Source organism: Nomia melanderi, chromosome 4, assembly GCF_051020985.1.
Source record: "Nomia melanderi isolate GNS246 chromosome 4, iyNomMela1, whole genome shotgun sequence".
NCBI classification, from domain to species: Eukaryota; Metazoa; Arthropoda; class Insecta; order Hymenoptera; family Halictidae; genus Nomia; species Nomia melanderi.
The window spans coordinates 468,856-487,334 of NC_135002.1; the positions used below are offsets into that span (position 1 = coordinate 468,856).

General features: G+C 50.8%; 2 protein-coding genes across 3 annotated transcripts in view; one reads left to right on the forward strand and one right to left on the reverse strand.

The window, feature by feature from the left end:
• Nucleotides 1-18,479, reverse strand: part of LOC116434736 (uncharacterized) — an 80,254-nt gene that overhangs the window by 44,570 nt on the left and 17,205 nt on the right. The window contains exon 1 of one of the 2 annotated variants that reach the window (XM_031993393.2): nt 5,970-6,425. The exons of the other annotated variant lie outside the window; for it this stretch is intronic. Within the exon in view, the coding sequence (XP_031849253.1) occupies nt 5,970-6,237 (268 nt within the window). The 5' untranslated portion in view covers nt 6,238-6,425. Of the gene's footprint in view, nt 1-5,969; nt 6,426-18,479 lie in introns of those variants that run through there. 2 annotated transcript variants of the gene reach the window in all.
• eag (potassium voltage-gated channel protein ether a go-go) overlaps nt 6,586-18,479 on the forward strand; it is a 131,582-nt gene continuing 119,688 nt past the window's right edge. The window contains exon 1 of the mRNA XM_076367369.1: nt 6,586-6,947. The gene's annotated coding sequence lies outside the window, so the exon portion shown is untranslated. The remainder of the gene's footprint in view (nt 6,948-18,479) is intronic.

Here is an 18,479-nt window from a genome sequence, read left to right on the forward strand (position 1 = left end):
CGTCTTTTCTCGCGCGTGAAGCGTGTTTATCGGCCGCACTCGCTGTCGACTCGAAATCGATATTCCCGCCGTGGACGGAGGAGATTCTTTAATTATGGTCCTTTAATTATTAACGATTGACGCGTGTACCGGCGAATAAATACTCGGCGGAACTACTCCCGTGAAACCGAAACAGTTCTCTTAATCGTAACGACCGTAACGTCGACAAGAAAATGGAGTCGTCGAGTTGACGCAAAGGAATGCTGTCACCCGAATTCGACTGCGACGACTAAAATACGATTGATCGTTTGTTTTTTCGTTTTAATCTACGGTACGATGGTCGAGTATACCCGGATAATTTCGATCGAATTATTTCTCGAATATTCTTTTGGAAACGCGTATTTAATTAGAAGCTTGATGCCCGTTGGAAGCGGCACGCAAGCACGCGAGATATCTCGTCACTCGTCCGCGATGCGTTAACCTTCCATTAACCCCTTGGCTTACGGTATCGACCCGGACTCGCGGCGAAGATTTTATACTGAATTTAATGAATACGAGCATCGCTCGTCGCTTTTCAGTCGGAATTATACACGACTCTCCTGTTGTCGGCGTCCGATAATTCGAACGGGTCTCTTTCCTCGAACATCTACGAAGCGACAGATGATTCAACGCGTCGACGCGAATATACACCGCAAGCGTGTTAGCGGTGTACAAGTATAAAGAGGAAAAAAGGTACGCAAGCGTTCGAAAAAAGGCAGAGTCTCGAGGGAAAATCCTAACGGGTTAACGTCCGTCGACGCGGATCACCGAGAGGTCCCTGCATCCGTCCGCGTTTCACGATTAGCCGACGCTAATGACCGCAACGCCGACAGCATTTCGAAAATTCCGCTCGCAACACGGCCAAAATGATAATAACGATAATAACGGTGTGCGTTCCGCGTTCCCGAAATTCACTCGTTCCGAAGCCGGGTAATTCGGTCCGGCCCGGCCCACCGGCGAACGGAACACAACGATGAAGCAACTAATCAACTATTTCGCGTGGCTCGGATACGCTCCGGCGAAACTAGCCGACGATTTATTTTGGTCCCGGCTCGGCAGCGGTCGCCGTCATAACGTGATTAACCACTTGCCGGTATTCGTTCTTCGGGACGGTTTTCAACAATCGTCCCGACAAATCGGCCGAACCGACGCGTCGCTTTCTTGCGCGGTTCGAACGTCGCGATTTCTGGGTCACTCTCGGTTTTCAACGATCGCGCGGATCGGTAGATATTCCGGTTGGACCGATCGTTCGCGGACGGGCATTTCCTCGAATCTCTTTCCACGACGGATTTATCAACGCGTCGAAATCTGAAATATCGGAGAAACAGAGAACCGCGTACCAATCATTCGTTACGCGAATAATTCAATTATCCGTCCGTAGTTATCGATTTTAGATACGGCGACGTTCGACCGAGAAAGGTTCCAGCGAATTACTCGTTTAATTGTTTCGAATTTCAGTCCATTGCGATTTACGAACGTTTACACTTTATTCTCTTGGTTCTACCGCGTAGAACTACGCGTTCGTTTATACAGATCGGGAAAATTGTAATACCAGTGCATAGTTGTTCCGTAAATCTAGCGTGAAAACGACTAGTAGAGTCGACTGCGCGAGGAAAGTTCGTTTCCCCGGGAAACCGCGTTTCCGAACGAAAAATCTAGTGGCCCGGCTACGGAATTCCGTCGGCACGGCAACGCCACGTCTCCCCGTTTCGTCGGCGACCTTCTGGGCCGAGCGGCGTCCGCGAGGAACGGTATCGGGCGTAAGATCGGCGCGCGCGGCGAAAAATAGCGCATTTAATTATAGGTCAAACGCGAGATTCCGCGGAGCAGCTGTTTAAATAGCGATCCGCTCGCTCGTCCCGAAGGCGATACTCTCGCGAGCTCTCGGAGCCGGTTCCGCTGATCGCGATCGACTCGAGAAACTCGCTTCGACGCCGGCGCGTTTTTCCTTTTTCTCCTGGTCTTTATCGCGCGGAACGAATTTGTTTACCGGCAACAGGCCACCGATGGACTCCGCTACGCTCCAACCGGATTTCTTCTCGGTCGGTTGTCGCTGGTGACCCACGCTTTTGTACCACCAGGTAGCCTCTTAAACCAGCCGGCTAGATTTCTTAAACCTCCGACTCGTGGCCACGACGAATAGAGGTTGTACCAGAAAATTCGGACAATTCTAACGAACGAGTCGTAAAGCGAAGGATTGCTGCAACAATAGAGCCGATTGTTCGTCGAGTCTGTCGTTGCTTTCGTCCTTCGAGCGGTCTACGCGCACTCTCGACGACTGCTCTCTATTGTTTTCGATTCAATCCCAACTAACGCGCGAATGATTGCTCACCCTGAGCTTAACCGGGAAAGAACGTACAAGCGAGACTATCTTGCTATTCTCGACGCGCTACCTTCGAAGTTAACGCGCGCTTGCAACGGACGAATCGTCCGTTCGCGTTTCTCGCGAATCATCGACCCTGGAACTGGTCGAGGTCGGCGGCGGGGGACATCGTACGGCGACGAGTTCATGAAACCGAGACGAGAGAGCGCGGAAAATCTGAGTCGGTGTCGAAATCCGGACAGGCCCGCAACGTCCGAGGCACCACCTGAAGGGAATCTCGGTGCTTCCCTCGCAGTCGCCGGCTTCGTCCGGCTATCGGGCACGGCATCGTAACCCGCCGGACAATGAAAACAATGTGCTCGGCTGAGTAATCCTCCTCCTTCGGGCAGCCCTCGCGGAGACGTTTAATTGTGAGGCGGCCACGTGGGCGAGACGGAGAAGGGAACACGGGCATCCAGGTGCACAGAGAAGGACGACTTCTCGTTGTCCGACGGAGACGCTGTTAGTCATACGCATACCTGCCTACTTAGGGAATTCAACGGCCAACTATGGCAAGTACCCGCGATATCCGAACCGATAATATTCGGCTCGGTCGCAACGACGCGACGTTCTCGTGCTGTCGACGAGCTGAACCACCGGTGATCTTGGCCAGATCTGTCATTTTTATGTTCTCCTGCGATTTATATATAGTTTACCGTTACCACGATAACATTGTAATCGTATATTATTGCGCTCCGAGCAATCGTCGATACGGCCTTCCAGCAATCCGAATCGTTTTCGCCGAGACCAGTCACTGTACACCGCAACCGGTACGCCGGCGATTAAAAACAATTGTTGAATAAGAGTTCCCTTTATCTCGCGATTACTCATTTCTTGGCTTTCTTCGGCGCGTATCTCGAGGATACGTCACCGAATCACGTGGACGGCCGCCCAGTGCCCGATGCCTTCGATCGCCGTGTGTTTAGGTTGGCGAGAGTGTTCTTTAGTGAAATCACCCGTCGATTTGTAGATATCGCGCGCTGATAATCTGACTAATAGGAAATATTGCCCGACGAATCATTGGTGAGCGTGTCGCGTCGTTGCACCGGCGTTTTCATCAAAAAATAGTGATGCTTCCGAAGATTTCAAAGTCATCGCTGGTTTCTTCGGTTCAATTATAGACTCTTACGCTATAAATAACGCGGACCGAGGCGTATCGGACCGAATCGGATCGTTCTGTTCGTTCAGATCGAACATTTACAGACACTTGACCGTTGATGATCGAAAATGGAGAAGAATGTTATACTCGTTTCTTCAGAAATAAGAAACAAGAACATGAGAAGCATCATTTGCGACGGAAGAAACGCGGGTTTCTTCTTTGAATCCGAAATTCACCTCGACCGACACTGTTCATCGCGAGACGCGTCCAGGCGGATCCGAGCGATTTATAAATACCTCGCGTAAAAAATACGTTATGAGGTAACAATATTGCGGCTGGACGCGACCGCCGAGCGATTATTTCGGGTTTCCAAGTTCCATCGGAGACGGACTCCGCCGCTGGAAAGAAACTCCCTCGGCAACCGACGTCCCCGAGAAACGATAATTATTTCAACGACGCTCCGCTCCTTACGACGGAAATAAAAATCGATCGATCCCTCGAGCCCCGCGCACCTGATAATCGCGCACCGAGTCCCCGGATCGCATTCGCGGCTAATTATTTTTATCCACGCCGACGAGTTTATTAATTGAGCCACGAGAGCGACGCGTGTTTGGCCGGCGCTCTTGTTTCGTCATCCGCCGCTATCGTTTTAAATAAATTATTCCGCGGCGTAGAGACCGTCGCAAAAGTATCCGCTCCATCCGAGCACGCGGCTCCTGTACCCGATATCGCTAAGTATGTAGCGTTGAGATTCGCACGGCGAACCGAGGTTTTTTCCCAACGGTGCAACGAGCATTCGGTTCGAAGGAATTCGCTCGCGATCGTGCGCGTTCCTTGTTTCTTGAGCAATCAATTTTATGAAAGTTCATTTATTTTATACGCAGCGAATTGTTTCAGCCCGGCGACTCGAATTTTACGAAAGTTGGACTCGCCGAGCTCGAACCATTCACTCGTCGCGAACAACCGACGATGAGGGCGACGCAGCTGAGACTGGCCGATGTCGCGCGGATCCTCTGAAACGGAAGATTATTTTACGGAAATTCACTAACTGGAAACGCGAAACGCGTTACGCGAGTTCGAAGAAAATCCGCGAGTATGCGGCGAATTCGGTGCGACATTTTCTGTCACCGAAGAATCCGCGCCGCTTCGGAACGCGAGGCTGCACAATTCCGCCATCACGAGGACTGTTCGCGACACGGTCGACAATCCGTCTGGTAACCGGAGCCGCGGATTATCCGTTTACACATTTCCGCGTGCAATTAACAATTCCGTGTATCGTAAACGGATACTTGAAAATTCGTTTAAACGTTTACGGTCCGCGCTCAAACGTTTCCCGCGTGCATTTGTTCGAACCGACATTTTTCTCGAAATGCTTTACGCTCCGCCATGTTCGGAGCGTTTCCGACTGCCAAAGCGACCAACTTCGATTCGTGGATTTTTTCCACGTTCGGCGGCGAAGCGTTTAATCGATGTTTCAAATTCAACTGCGCGATAACGATTATATTGTCGATAATAACGATTTATTGAATATGTCGTGATATTTATTCGCGAATATATTCGGGGAAACGTTGAAAACCAAAGTGTGCGATGTCATTAATTATCTCCATTGTTTTCCCTCGGTAGAGCGTTCACTGTGGAAGTAAATATTTTATTTGGGAAATGATTAGAGGACCACGTGGCGCGTTCGATGAAGCAATCAAACGGTTCTAACGAGTGGCACCGTTACGATCCGCGAACGATCACCGAATTGAAATCGAGAGCTGTTTTCGAGAGAGATTAGGACCAACCGAGAACTCTACACGGCACTGAACGTAGCAAATTGCCCTTGAAACTGAAACATCACGTAGCCGGAAGATCTAGGTTAGGTCTGGATCATTGTTCGTCGACCGTGAAGCCAAAGAGGTTAGGCATCGAGACACTGTCGATACAACGGCACAAAGAAATGCTGCCAAAACCGTTTTCAAAAACCAATCGTTCTTCCGTGAAAATGTCCCCAGAAGATATTCGACTTATTTCGCGTCCAATTATCCGTGGAGTACAGTGATTTCCGTTGGATTTCTCAACAACACGATAAACCGAAGAGATAAACGTTTTATCGTGGCGAGAGCGTTTTGCGGTCACAGCGAGGCAGGTTGAGAACCACTGGCCGGCGTATAAATCAGTTGGAACACACATACATTACAGTTACGCGCAAGTGGAAATAATTTAGCTGAAAGAACGGCGAGGCCTGCGCCGAAGATCGGCGGGACGCGCACTCCGTTCCGTTAGCCGATTCGCAGGTTCCATTACCGATATTTTCGCGAAAAGTGGCGCGTAAAGTGGCAGAAAAAAACATGGCGGACCACGACGAGACAGCGGAGCGGAAAACAGGATCCAGATATGAGTAGTGGGTTAGGAGCATTGTCCACCTGTCCACCTTCGTTGCTGCAGTCGGCCGCGGGGCACCTGCGTGACGTCACACGAGGAAACAGCTGGTCGCTCCTTTCTTACCTGCGTCTCGGAGTCCGCTGCTCTGCAACCTTTCTCCGTCTCCCTTTCTCGTCGGCGAGCTCGCTCGCCCCTTCCGCGGCAGGCACGCTCGTTCTCCTCGTTCCATTAATCGGTTCTCGCTCGCGCCTTGTTTACTTTTTCTCTCTCTGCCCCGTCGGTCCCTCGGTTGCTCGGTCCTCCGGCGTTCGCTTCTCGATTGCGCGAGTCGCGTCACGTTTCCATTCCTCGACGAACTTGGTACGCCTCTTTCTCTTCTCTCTCTCGGCATTTCTAACTGGCCCGTCTCTATCTCCGTTCCCTCTATCCCGCTTCGCCCTCTCGCTCCCGCAGCCTCGTTCCTCTGCTTCCCTTCGCGTCTCTGTTCCGCCGGTTGGCGCGCGTCTCCCTCTCTCCGCCTGCTCGCTCGCGAACTCCACCCGGTTCAGTTTTCATTCTTCTCGTCTCAACCGGATCCCTGGGCACCCTTAACCTCTACGTCTGTCACAGATAAACGAATCGCGCGCGATTAATTTTTAACCGCGCAAAACGCGCTCGTCTCTCGATGCGGCGCGCTATCGATACCTCGATCGACGCTCGTAAATGACGCGCGACGCGGATAGCCAGTCCTCGCCTGGCCTAGGGCATGCCGTGATCGGTGATTGGTCGTCGCTGCCATTACGGCTAACCTGAAAATAATTGAGCCGAGAATTCGGACGCGACACGCCGCAGAATTCGAGTACCACGGTCGAGCATTCTTGGTTGAAAACTTATTAGGTAGTCTTCGAAGGCTTCTTCGAGACCCTTCGGAACGGTGCGCCTCCTTGCTGGCCTTGAAACCATCGACAGACCAATCGATAGACTCAACAGAAGGAGCTCGTAAATCCACGTTTATTATCGGCACCGAGAAGCTGGATGAATTTTTCGGCCCGCCAAGAATTCGGTGAAGCCACGTTTCCCCGAAGAGCCGCGACGCGGAAAGAAAAGCGAAGACGACCGGCCGTGAGTCTATGCGCTTCCGAGAAGCGCTTATTTAAAATCGTTTTCTCCCTGGGATCGAGGTTAGGCCGCGTTCTAAAGCGCCACGTTTCCCCCTTTTATTACGTCGCCACGGAGTCCTACGAATCGGTCGAATCCTCGACGCCGGATTATTCCCACGGGATGCTTGGCGTACGCGTCAAGTTGCGATATATTAACTGTCACAATGTTTTCCAAGATTTACGGGTTAATTGTTGTTACGAGCGCGACTCGTTATCGGGGCATTTCAAGGAATCGATAAGCGGACGGGTAATCCGCGCGAATCGAGTTCCCGGTATCCGGGAACCCTTTAAAACGTATTCCCGATATTTCCAGTTTATTAACGATCCATAGCGCGTCTATGCATGCTCGTCCCGCGATTGAATATTTTCCTGGAACCACAAGTGAAAATAAAGAACTGGAATGTTCCATCGAAGCGTCGCTCCGCTCCGCGTTAAACTATTCTAACGAATCCCTGGCGCTGTATCCGTTCCGCGGCTGACAGTTTATTTATCTTTACGCGTTATTGCGCCTCGACAAAAGAAAGTCCGAGAAAAGAATTGGTCGGGGCCGAGTAAAAACCGCGGGGCAGCTCTGGTTATCTCGAAAATGTGCCACACGTTATTCGCCGCGTCCGTCTTTGTCCGACCGACGTGTGTCACCGTGCCTGGTCGATGTTCCTCTCTTTCCACGGGGTTCCCTTTGCGCTGGATGAAGCGAAATAGAGGAGCGGAGCGGGAGAGGGTGCCCGGCATCTTCGTTCTCGTTTCCACTCGGTCGGAACTCGTCCCTCCTTCTCCGAACGTTCGACCCGTAACACCTCCTTCTCCGTTCGGCCGGCTCTGTCTCCGTTCATCGTGCACGCGCGCCCGAGGTTTCTCCTCCCGGCGAATAATGAGTGCGACTGCACACGCACAGGGTGTCCCGAAAATTGCTCCCGTCCGTCGGATGTTTCCAGCTGCGATCCCGAGACTGTTCCCGGGTTTACGACGGGAAAGATTTCAGGCGTCCGGGTTGTCCGTGACTCGGCCGGCTAATCGATCGACGTTGACGTATACCTAAGTGCGCGATAGTTTCTGGACGATACGTATGCTTATGTGCGAGCCCGAGTGCCGCCATTGGGGCGTTCGACTGGCGAGCCTCGATGGAAACCACGCTGTCGCGGGATTCGAACACACAGAAATAACCGAGGACGTGTTGCACTCGGAAATTCCGGCGGCTTGTATTTTTATAAATTTCCATTTGTTTTTCCGTACGATACGTTCGACGGCGTAAATATACTCGAGCGTCTAAAATTACTCCGCTCGTTTCGAGTCGTCGGAGAAAAATTGCTTTCGAGCCGAGAGGAGCCGCGATAACGCGTTACGGGATAACCTAATTCCGAGGGCACCGCGGAAGGAATGAATTTCGTGCGGCGACGGAAATAAACGTGGAACGGGTGCTTCGAAAGGGTTCGAAAGCAATTGCAACGCTATCTTTGGAGCACCCTATTTTTCGGACGCCTGTTGTGCATCCCGGGGGAAGGTAATACGGAGCGGCGCGCGTGCACGTTTACACACTCATACACGTGTCTCTCCTTTCGCATCGGGGCTCTCGCAGTCGGCCGGCGTCGTCGTAGTCGTCGTAGTCGTCGCAACGTCCTGCTCTCGCCGTCACGGGGGCCGCGGGGAGCGCCTCGTTCTCCTCGGGCTCGAGCCACCTTCAAACTACAGTTAATTCTCCCGATGGACGCGTGGCGCTGTCGAACCGTGTGTGCACGTAAACGCGACCATACGTGACGATTCTTCTTCGATAAGAGCGTTGTTGTCTCTAAGTGATTTTCAATGCACGACGATACAGCGGCGCTCAACCGCGTTCCACGCGCGGCGACCGACGCGACGTCTGCGCCAATGAATCAGGTTATGACTCAGGAATCCTTTGGAAATCGCGCGATTCGAACTTGTTGTTCTATTCTCGCGCACGGCCGCTCGCGAACGACGGCCAACAGAAATATCACTGACAAAGCAGAAAACCGTACTACAGCGGTACGAATTCGACGCCGAAAGTACTCGCCAGCGACGACGAATAAGAAGAGCGCCGATAACGAATTACAAAGGGAAATGTTTGCCGGGCGTCCATGTTTATTTTCCGCTCGCGCTTCATATTTATATCGTTCGGTTGACGATCCAGTTTACACTGCGACACTAGCGTCGATTTGTTGGTATCTTTCCCGAGTCGAAAATCACTCGAAGAACCGGTTCACCTCTGCGACTCGAGAAAGTAATTACTTTAACGAACTCTCAGGGCGAATATGCGCGTATATTTCTTCATTAGACGCGTTAGGCTTATTCTACCGGAGATTACGCGCGGGGATAATCAGTTTCTTCGCGTTTATTCCGATACGTTCGAATATACGTGTCACCGGTGACGCGCGAAGCCCCTGGCGGAGAAAATCAAATTCCGTCTAATTCGCATGCATATACATGAACGCTCGCGACTGAATCTGCATAAACGTCCGCGTTCTGGGTATCAGCGTCCAGATAAGAAGCGTTTTCGAGCGAACGTAAACACGCTCGGAGATAAATAAAATCAAAGGAGTGACGATTAAATTGGCTCGCGTCTAACGACGCTCCCCGGCCGGGCAGCTTTCGTCCCCGTGTCCCGTTCGTCGCGTGGCGAGCAACGTTTGCCAAACAATCCCCGCGAAATAGTTAAACAATACGCTTTAAGTGCGCGTTTACACTGCAATACGCGGACGGACTGCGATAAGCGGAGTTGCACTTCGTACCGAGAGCACGCGGAACGGGACGGGTCTCTGCTCGGAATACCGAAGACTGTTTATCCGAACGAATCATTTCATCTCAACTAATTCACGATATTTCCTATTTTTCTATCGGTGAGCGATAGAAATGGGATTAGATTAAATTGATTCTCGTTTCATTCGTTTATTCGTTTAAATCCTATTTGTTACCGTATCGCTTCTATTCGGAAGCAATAATTCTCTAATGTGTTTCTCCTAATTTTAAAGCGATTACACAAATGTACATGTTTCACAATTTTCGTTATCTTTTCACACTATTAATAACTACGCGCAAATAGACATTGCACTTGAAGTGCACGTCGCAGCACTCCCATTAGCAAGTGAAATATTTTCAAAGAAATGAGCAATTTTTGTATATTACACCGCTCGCAGTGTTGTCGACGAACAGTCCGCTATTGTTCGCAGTGCGTCGCGATCGCCTTAATTCCCGGGATCCGTTTCGACGTTAACTCCGCGGATATCTCTCGTGCTCTTTGTTCTACTGATTTTACAACGATTTATGTACGCTCGCTGACATCTCGACAATCGGGGATTCAAAAATAGACGATCAGACCACGTATCCGCGTAATTGCGTCGGTCGCGATCGACGCGAACGTTTAGCGAGTAACGTTAACGATAATGTTAGCTTCCGTGGAGCCAGTGTTAACCGAATCACGAGCCGGCGAGCTGGGCAGCCGCGTGCGTCACAGGCGTGCACGCGCACGCTCGCGTGCAGGGGGCAAACTTTGATCGGAATTGTAAATGGGAAGAAAAAGAATATTCTGTGGATAATCGCGCGAATGCAACATTTCCTGTTAACGTTCGATCGTACGATTAGCCGGTGATTTGTACGTTGATACGAATTCGTATTTTAATCCGCGTCTGTGCCGTTCGCTTTCCGCGAGTCGGCTGTTATCTCGAACAGTAAGATATCGATGCTCGCGTACGTTATTTCAGGTGTATCGTAGCAGTTTCTGCATTCCATTCTATCCTGGCAGACTCTATAGGGAATGAAATCAAATTACAGCATTTATTATTACCGCGCTGAAGATTTCCTAGCATTTATGGGAATAGGAGGAAATAAAATATTAAAAGAGCAGTGCATTTTCTGATAGTGTGTAGGAAATACCGCGTTCCACAGTGAACTCCGACGCGAAAACGGAGAGTCGATTAACAACTAAAGGTTCCCAGAAAATAAATATTTTTTTTCTCTACAAGTTTTTCCCCCTTAGATTCTGGCATTTACGGTGATATTTCTTGTATCGCCTTTCAGCCGAAATCCCCCTTCTGTTTTTCCTTTAAGTCAATTGCATCGCTCGCCGTCTAGAATTATTATCATTACCCGGCCGACGTGGATTCGACGTCCGTCGAAGAACACGTCGGAAAAAAAGCGGCTTCGATTACGTACGCGATTTACTAGCGCCGAAACGATCCTCGCGTGCGATGGGTCTTCGCGTTTCGAGTCCGAAGGGGAGGGCGAGAGGCCGAGATAAATGAAATAGAAAAGAAAAACGGTCTCGCGTCTCGTCCTGCGAAATAAAACGATATCGATCGGTCTACGCGCCGAACAACCTGAACGGCGAGAGGAACACTGACAGAAAGAAAAGAAAAAAGAGGCGTTATCGAAGTTACGCTCTTAGTTAGTTATATTAGTACGAAGTATCTCGCCTATAATCTGCGATCGTTTAACTAAAAATATCCTTTCGTTCTCCGAATTTGGTGCGGCGATATTGCTAAGCGGAAAGGTGTATCGAGAGGGATAATTGAAAAAATAATCGAAACTTGCCGACACACGCAATTTAAACATTAGTAACTGGCCCGGTTTTCCTCGCTTTCGATCTAATCAACTACTACACGTTGCTCAACGTTTCCGTTACACTTGAACTCGCGACTTGAAATATCTGCTTAACGATCTCAATGGTATCCGCTGAAAGTTGACTGTTCTCGAGTACCCCGTACGATCCAGCGAACATCCGTTTATCAGATATTCCAGCGATTTAGGCGGATTACAAGGATACCTCTTTCATTTCGCCGGTGTCCTGCGAAATAAAACGATATCGATCGGGCCAGGTAGCGAGAGAAGGACAGAGGGCCAGCAGGAGAAAGAAGCATTATCGAACCTAAGTAATTCTGCACCCTTCTATTATAGGCATTGAGATTGGCACACCCCGCCAGGAGAAAAACCCCTAGCCGAGGGTTGAAAGGGCTCGTCTTTGTGTCTCGACTGCGTAAGATCAAAAAGGGCCGGCCGGGACGGCGCTTTGTACGCGACGATTCCGAATCACCCAGCCGGTCGAACTCTCGACAAACAAATATCCGCGCGCCTTTCAATTCCAATTACGTTTATCGCGAGGTAATACACGCCGCGCGCGCGGCTCGGTTGCCACCGTCGCGCACACACTATCGATTCGAGAGGCGAACAACGAGAAACAAAAAGGAGACGAAATAAAAACACATTGTCGCGGTGTTCGTGCGCACCGACGGAATCCCCGTGCAACCGCAACCGCGACTGCACTCCGGGTTCTCGACGTTTGTCGCGGTCGATCGTCCGCCTTCCGATTCGACTTGGATCCGCGGGACGATCATTTTTAGTTGAATTCGACTCTACTCTCGATGCTGTTAATCGTTAACGGAGCGAATGGTTATAGATTTTCTTAAAAGATCCTCCGCGAAAGAGGAAAGCGAATGCTGTTTCGTTTGGTTCGTTCGCAAATAGGATCGCGAACAGAGTTGCTGCATTCGAGCGAAACGACTCGGTTAGCTTGTTGAACCTAACTTCTGGATAGGGGAAAGGGGTGCGTTGCTGCAGGAAAATCCTCGCGGGGCGCCGCCGCGACACACTTTCCGTTCCTGTTGATAGACAATAAAACTCGGCCGGCTCTCCCGAAGGTTAATCGGTAATTAAAAGTCGATTACCGTTTCCGCGGAATATCGACCGCGCCGCCCTGCGACTGCTCTCCTCTCTGCCACCAAGCTTTCTTGCATTCGGCCGGACGGCTCGCGAAGTTTTCGGCCGGTGCAACGACCCCGGTGGTCCGTCGTTTGCTGAAAACTCTTTATCGGCCTCTTTACTTTCTTCGAGGAGAATCGGTCAAGTCGAATCATACATCGGACGCATAAGCAACGGAAGAAACGCGAAACGATCTTTGGTTGTTCGAGTAACCAAATGATGCGTTTTTAAGTTAGCATTTCAAAGGTGGAATTTTGAGAATTAAAAATCCTCTAGCAGCCACTCGAAATCGTTGAAAAATCCGTGCCCGGCGGAAACGAGGGCAAACCAGCGGCTTCCTCGCGAATCCTCTGCTCGGGAGGACGAGCACGCGCTAACGGGTGGCGAATCCGACGCGATCGCGGAGAAAGGAAGCGATTCTTTCGGCGCGTGAACGAAGGATTTCGCGAAAATGCTGGGAATGTGAAAGTCCGAGGCGCGAGGAGAGTTCGTTTTCTACGACGGCCGGCGACCTAGAAGCTGCCGGTAATCGCGGATCACAACAGTGTCACCGCTGGATTATCCTGCTGTTGACAAACTACCTGGTTACCTGGCGATTTACGACGTCCAGCTACCCGACCCGCCCCGCCCCGGAAATCGCGTTCGACTTCTTTGCTGGAGGGCTGGATTAACGGTAGAAGCGGACAGGTCGGAATGACCCATTTTCATTAATTTTACCCATTAATCGTTTCCTGCGTAATCGTTGACAAGCTGCAGGCAGATTCTGTGAGAAATGATTTAAGAAGTTGTTTCACCGATGCCCGAACCGAGATGGAAACCAATCGAAATCTTAATGAACGCACGCCTGTCGGCTTGACAAAGAAATTTCGGAACGATTGAAATGCTCGGCGGTAGCAGCGTTAAGCGGGACGATCGTTCCCCTTCGCGATTAACCCTGTCACGGATCATAAATCCGCCGGAGGAGATCTCGGCCGGCTAGGAACCGTCCTCGCACCCTTGTTTCAGCGACCCTGACTCGCATCGATCGCCTAAATCCTCGTTGACGGCGATAATAGAGTATCCTCGCGCGAAATGGTTGCCCATCGAAGAATGAGAAGAGGCAAAGAGAACATCGAGGAACCGGTTCACGATTTTCTTGTATCCTAATTTTCTTGCGATCGGCGTTCAGATCCTTAGCCTTAGAATTACCGGATCGGTTGAAATTTCCTTGCGTCCCGATTATCGGATATTAAACAAGAATAAAATCGCACGGCAATCCTTCGTTGTTGAAACATTGAAATTATTCCTTGCAGCTTTCGATCTCGCACATCGAAGCGAGCCGCCATTACGTCGGCCTCCTTCGAAGAATAAATCGAGGAATGTCCCGTGAAATCCATCGATCGTCTCGTTTTCGATTTTCAACGGTTCCACGGACTATCCGTCCCGGCGTCCCGTGAAATCAGGTCACGCGACGAATTAGACAACGTTGGTTAGGCTCGTTTCTCCGTTTTAACGTGCTCGTGGATGCGCTCGTTTCGACGTGCGTTCGCGCACACGCGTCTTCTCTCTCCGTTCCTCTCTGTTCCTCTCGCGCGCGTTCCCCTCAATGCCAGTCCACGTCACAATTCATTTTCCAACCGGTGTGCTGCCCGACATTCTTATCCTGCTAGTCGTCTATCCCCGTTCGGAACGTTCGCGACCGGGTACAGTTAGATCTCGGTTCTCCGGCCAGGCACGCCAGCGGTTCTGGCCGCGTGGATTTTTTCACACGAAACGAGAATTTTCCACTTTTCCGTGGCATTTCCGCCGTGCGAGCGGGAACAGATGAAACGAACATTTAGGAATGGAATCAACATTTTTTCGTTTGCTTATTTATTAACTCTTCAATCGTAGTTGACGAGTATACTAGTCATCGCTTGTTTTCCATTACGCGTTCGAACCAAGAATTTTCAAATAAAATTCCACAGTTAAAGGGTTGGAGAAATTTTAATGTATAGCGAAAGGGGATTAATCGTTTCACATGAATATGACTTTGAAGAAAGGTTATTTATTCGAATAAAGGTTCTAGTCATTTCGTGGACACCCCGTATAGGTACCGTAACCGTGGCGCTCTATGCAGGTTGAAACGAGTCTTTCCAACGCTGATCGCGTATCGCCGGAGAGACACGGGCTAGTTTTGAATATGGTTTCATAGCGCTGGGACCGTCGACTCTTTACCTAAAGTGTACTGCATTTTATAGTCCGGATTAGATCCGGGTTGAAGCGTAGCTTCGCGCGAGAAACGATTCTCCGTCGTAACGCTATTCGTCCGATTAGGTGCTTAAAAATTGGAATTCCCGTAAAGATCGGTAGTCGATTCATGATCTATTATTCGCTCTGAATTTTGTCTTTGAATCGCACGACCCAACGGGCATCCGAGCGGCCTGAAAATGGCCGAGAATCCGTCGTAATGAACGTTCGCTAGGAATTTGCGTGAAGCAACGCTTGGAGACCGCCCGCCCCCTACTCCCCATCGCGGCGCGCATTCCATGCCGGAGGAGCGTAAAAGTTCCCGTTGCCCCGTCGAAACTCACCACTTTCACTCTCGACAAAAATGTCCCCGGCGAGGAACGTGGGCGACTTCGCGCGGACCGTCCCGCGGACTTCAGACGAGCTCAAGAAATTCGAACTGACACTCTGAATCTTCGTTTTCAACCGGTTGCGCTCGCGTTCCTCGAGGCAGGAACACCGAGATTGTTCCTGTCCCTAGCGAAATTTCTTTATCCGTTAAATCGTCGGTCTATCGCGCAGACGAATTATAGTTTGCGAGTCAACTGCTAATTTAATCGAGTAAACGGTCAACGAACCGACGAGACCTAAAATCTATCTAAAATCTCGGATCTCGAAAATCGAAGCTAAAAACTCGGGACGAAGTAGAAGAGTCGAATCGAAGTTTAAACCTGTTTCGCAAACGATCGTATTTCCACGTCTAACAGTGACAATTGTGTAACATCCGACTGGCTGAGCACCGATACGCGCGATCGCGAAGAGATACGGCACTGCTCCGAAGAAAGTCGTTTCCCGAGAGCCGCGCGAAGCCGTACTCGGCCGTGTGTTGCGCGTATCGCGGCGCACTCTGACCCAGAAACCCACTTTCTTACCGAATTAAAAGCGACATCGCCGAGCGTACCGCGGCTCGCGGCTAGATACGCCCGGCCAAATGGATCGCCGCGATCTCCGATCGCGTCTCGTTGCGCCGCTCGTATTCGTTCAACGGAATGCCGGACCAACCAAAACACGATTATCGACGGAAAGATGGGAAAATAAGGACGACCAGCTGGGACTTTTTATCGACCCGCCGTTTCGCCGTTTCGCCGTTTCGCCGTTTCGCCGGTTAACCACACTGGCAGCCTATTATCCCGTTAACCGTGCCCCTCGAGATAGCGCTTGCGAGCGGGCCTTTGGGAACAACCGAAATCAATAGGCTACTATTTCCCTATAATCGCTAATTTTTATGTTTCACGCGTTTATCTGTAAGCTTGTAAGAACGGAATTTGTATTACCAGTGCAGACAAATTTTAGACTCGCTTTAGAATTGAACTTGGCTTACAGGAAAAATCGAATCTACGTTATTTTATCATATTACCAATCCAAATCGACCGATCGCTATGCTCTTAGATCTTTCCACTTTAGAAAACGGAAATCTAAAGAAGAGCGTTTCCCAGTCGGTCAGCGCGTGAAGTGCCGCGACGAAGTTAAAGTCGAAAAGATCGAGAGTCGAGCGTTTGCATATTCATGACCAGTCAGGTTGTTTGTTGACCGCGCGACCGGAGAAGATCGAACAATGGCGGAAGGCGAGCACGGGAAAACGCAGTGGCAGTAGCACTAACAGTAGCAGTAACAGCAGCAGTAGCAACAGCGGCAGAAGATATGGAAGAAACGAGGTTAAATAGTAGGCGCGCGCAAGAGGAGCGGAAATACGCGTCCCCGATCTACTAAACTCGATGATTTCCGAGGCTGGTTATGCGTGCGCGGGCTCGGCCCGTCCGCAAACCCACCCTGCTATTTTTCTATCGCCCGACGCTTTCACAACGCTCTTTCGCCGACTGCGATCCTCGCTTCGAATCGTGTCGCCGCCGAATTATCAAGCAGGACCTTCGTTTTTCGATTCGATGGCCAATGGTTCGAGCGAGCGGAGACTGGAGAACAAGTCTTCTCTTTTTATCGAGACCTAAATCCGATGGAATCCTCAAAATCAACGATCGTTTCGATGCTCCTCATTAACAGTGAAATTTTCAAATTTTCATCGGTCTTCCGACAAGCGCATTTGTTTCCTCCGTGAGAAGTCGAAGGTTCGCAAATATTGTTTCACCAGATTATCCCGTGGCGCGGTGATCTTCTGTTTTCCGATCGAACAGAAATCGAGGCTTCCTAAACATTATTTCGCCGGTGGATTCGACGCGGATTCGATTTTTCCTGCCGATAAGGGGCTCCGATCGATCACTGTCAGCGGCGAGGGGAACGGGCCCGAGAGTACAGGCGAAAGGTGAAACGGCGGGTTGCGGCGTCGGCGACGACCTTGACTCCTTTCGACTGTTGTTCTTAGGTTAGGAGGCTCGTGGGCGGCGCCGGGGGTGTGGAAGACACGTGGGACGGAGGGGATGCCGGTGACACGGCGGCGTATCGGCGCGTCTCCATTGAAAACGGCTTTCAAGCCGGATTTGAATAATCCGCGCCCCGGGAAATCCTCTTTGCACCGGCGCTGGTATACAACCGCCCGGCGTGTAATAGCGGAGCGGATCTTTTTAACAGCTTTTCGACCGATAACCGATGCGCCGCCGATACTCGCGCGCCGGGGGCGACGGGACTGCCTGCCCGCTGGGAGACGTCTTTTTCTCCTACCGTTTTCGAATTCTCTGCGACTACGCTGGTTAGAGAGCTACTTCGACTGGCGGGTTCATCGCTGATGTTGCTCACCGATCGAAGCTTCCGAACTGCTTCGAGAGGACTGCGACTAGGCGACTCCGCGATTAGCCGAGTTCGAGACTGCCGATCACTCGGAAACCTTGGATTCGTTTAGGGAGCTGCTCGCGGTACGCTTCGCGAGAGAGCCACTCGTTGGTGCCGAGTAGCTTTCTCGCGGAGAAAAGAAATAACGGAATTTTCGATTTCCCATTACGCATCGGTAATAAGCTTAGAGTTACCGCGCTTACCATACAAGAATATGCAAGTATCAGGACTATTTCCCGGTTACCTTCGCAGGGCAATTGCTCGAATGCCTATATTCGTTTCCACTTTCGATTAGATCCCGCGTTCTTCCGCGTCTCGGTTAATTACCATATACAGCACTGGCATTTCCGATTATCCCAGTCACCGATCAATCATCCTTCGTATCGTCGAACTCCTCGCGCCAGAAGCAATTCGAGATCGGACGAGCGGTGCATGCACGGTTTTGGGGCGGGCCGGCTAGCGATGCATTTGGCTCGTTAGGACACAGATCGGTAGCAGGACGCTCCAGCGGAAGCTTGGCAGCGAGGAATGTCGCGTGGACGCCAGGACGTTTCTTCGAAAGTGGACGTGGTCCCGCAGCCAACGCGACACGGCTCCCTGTCCGGACGTCTTACGTTAATTGTCAGTGACGCACGGACGTGACGAAACCCCGGTCCATCTAATTATGACGCGGGAAGAGAGGTCAGGTCCCCGGTGAAAGGCACGAGCGAGCAGCTGCGGCTGAAAGTCCGCAGTCCGCCACTGCTAAATACGTTCTGGAAGGACTCGCGGCGTTACTCAACCTATTGCCAGACGATTTTCGCGATGCGTTACCGATTAT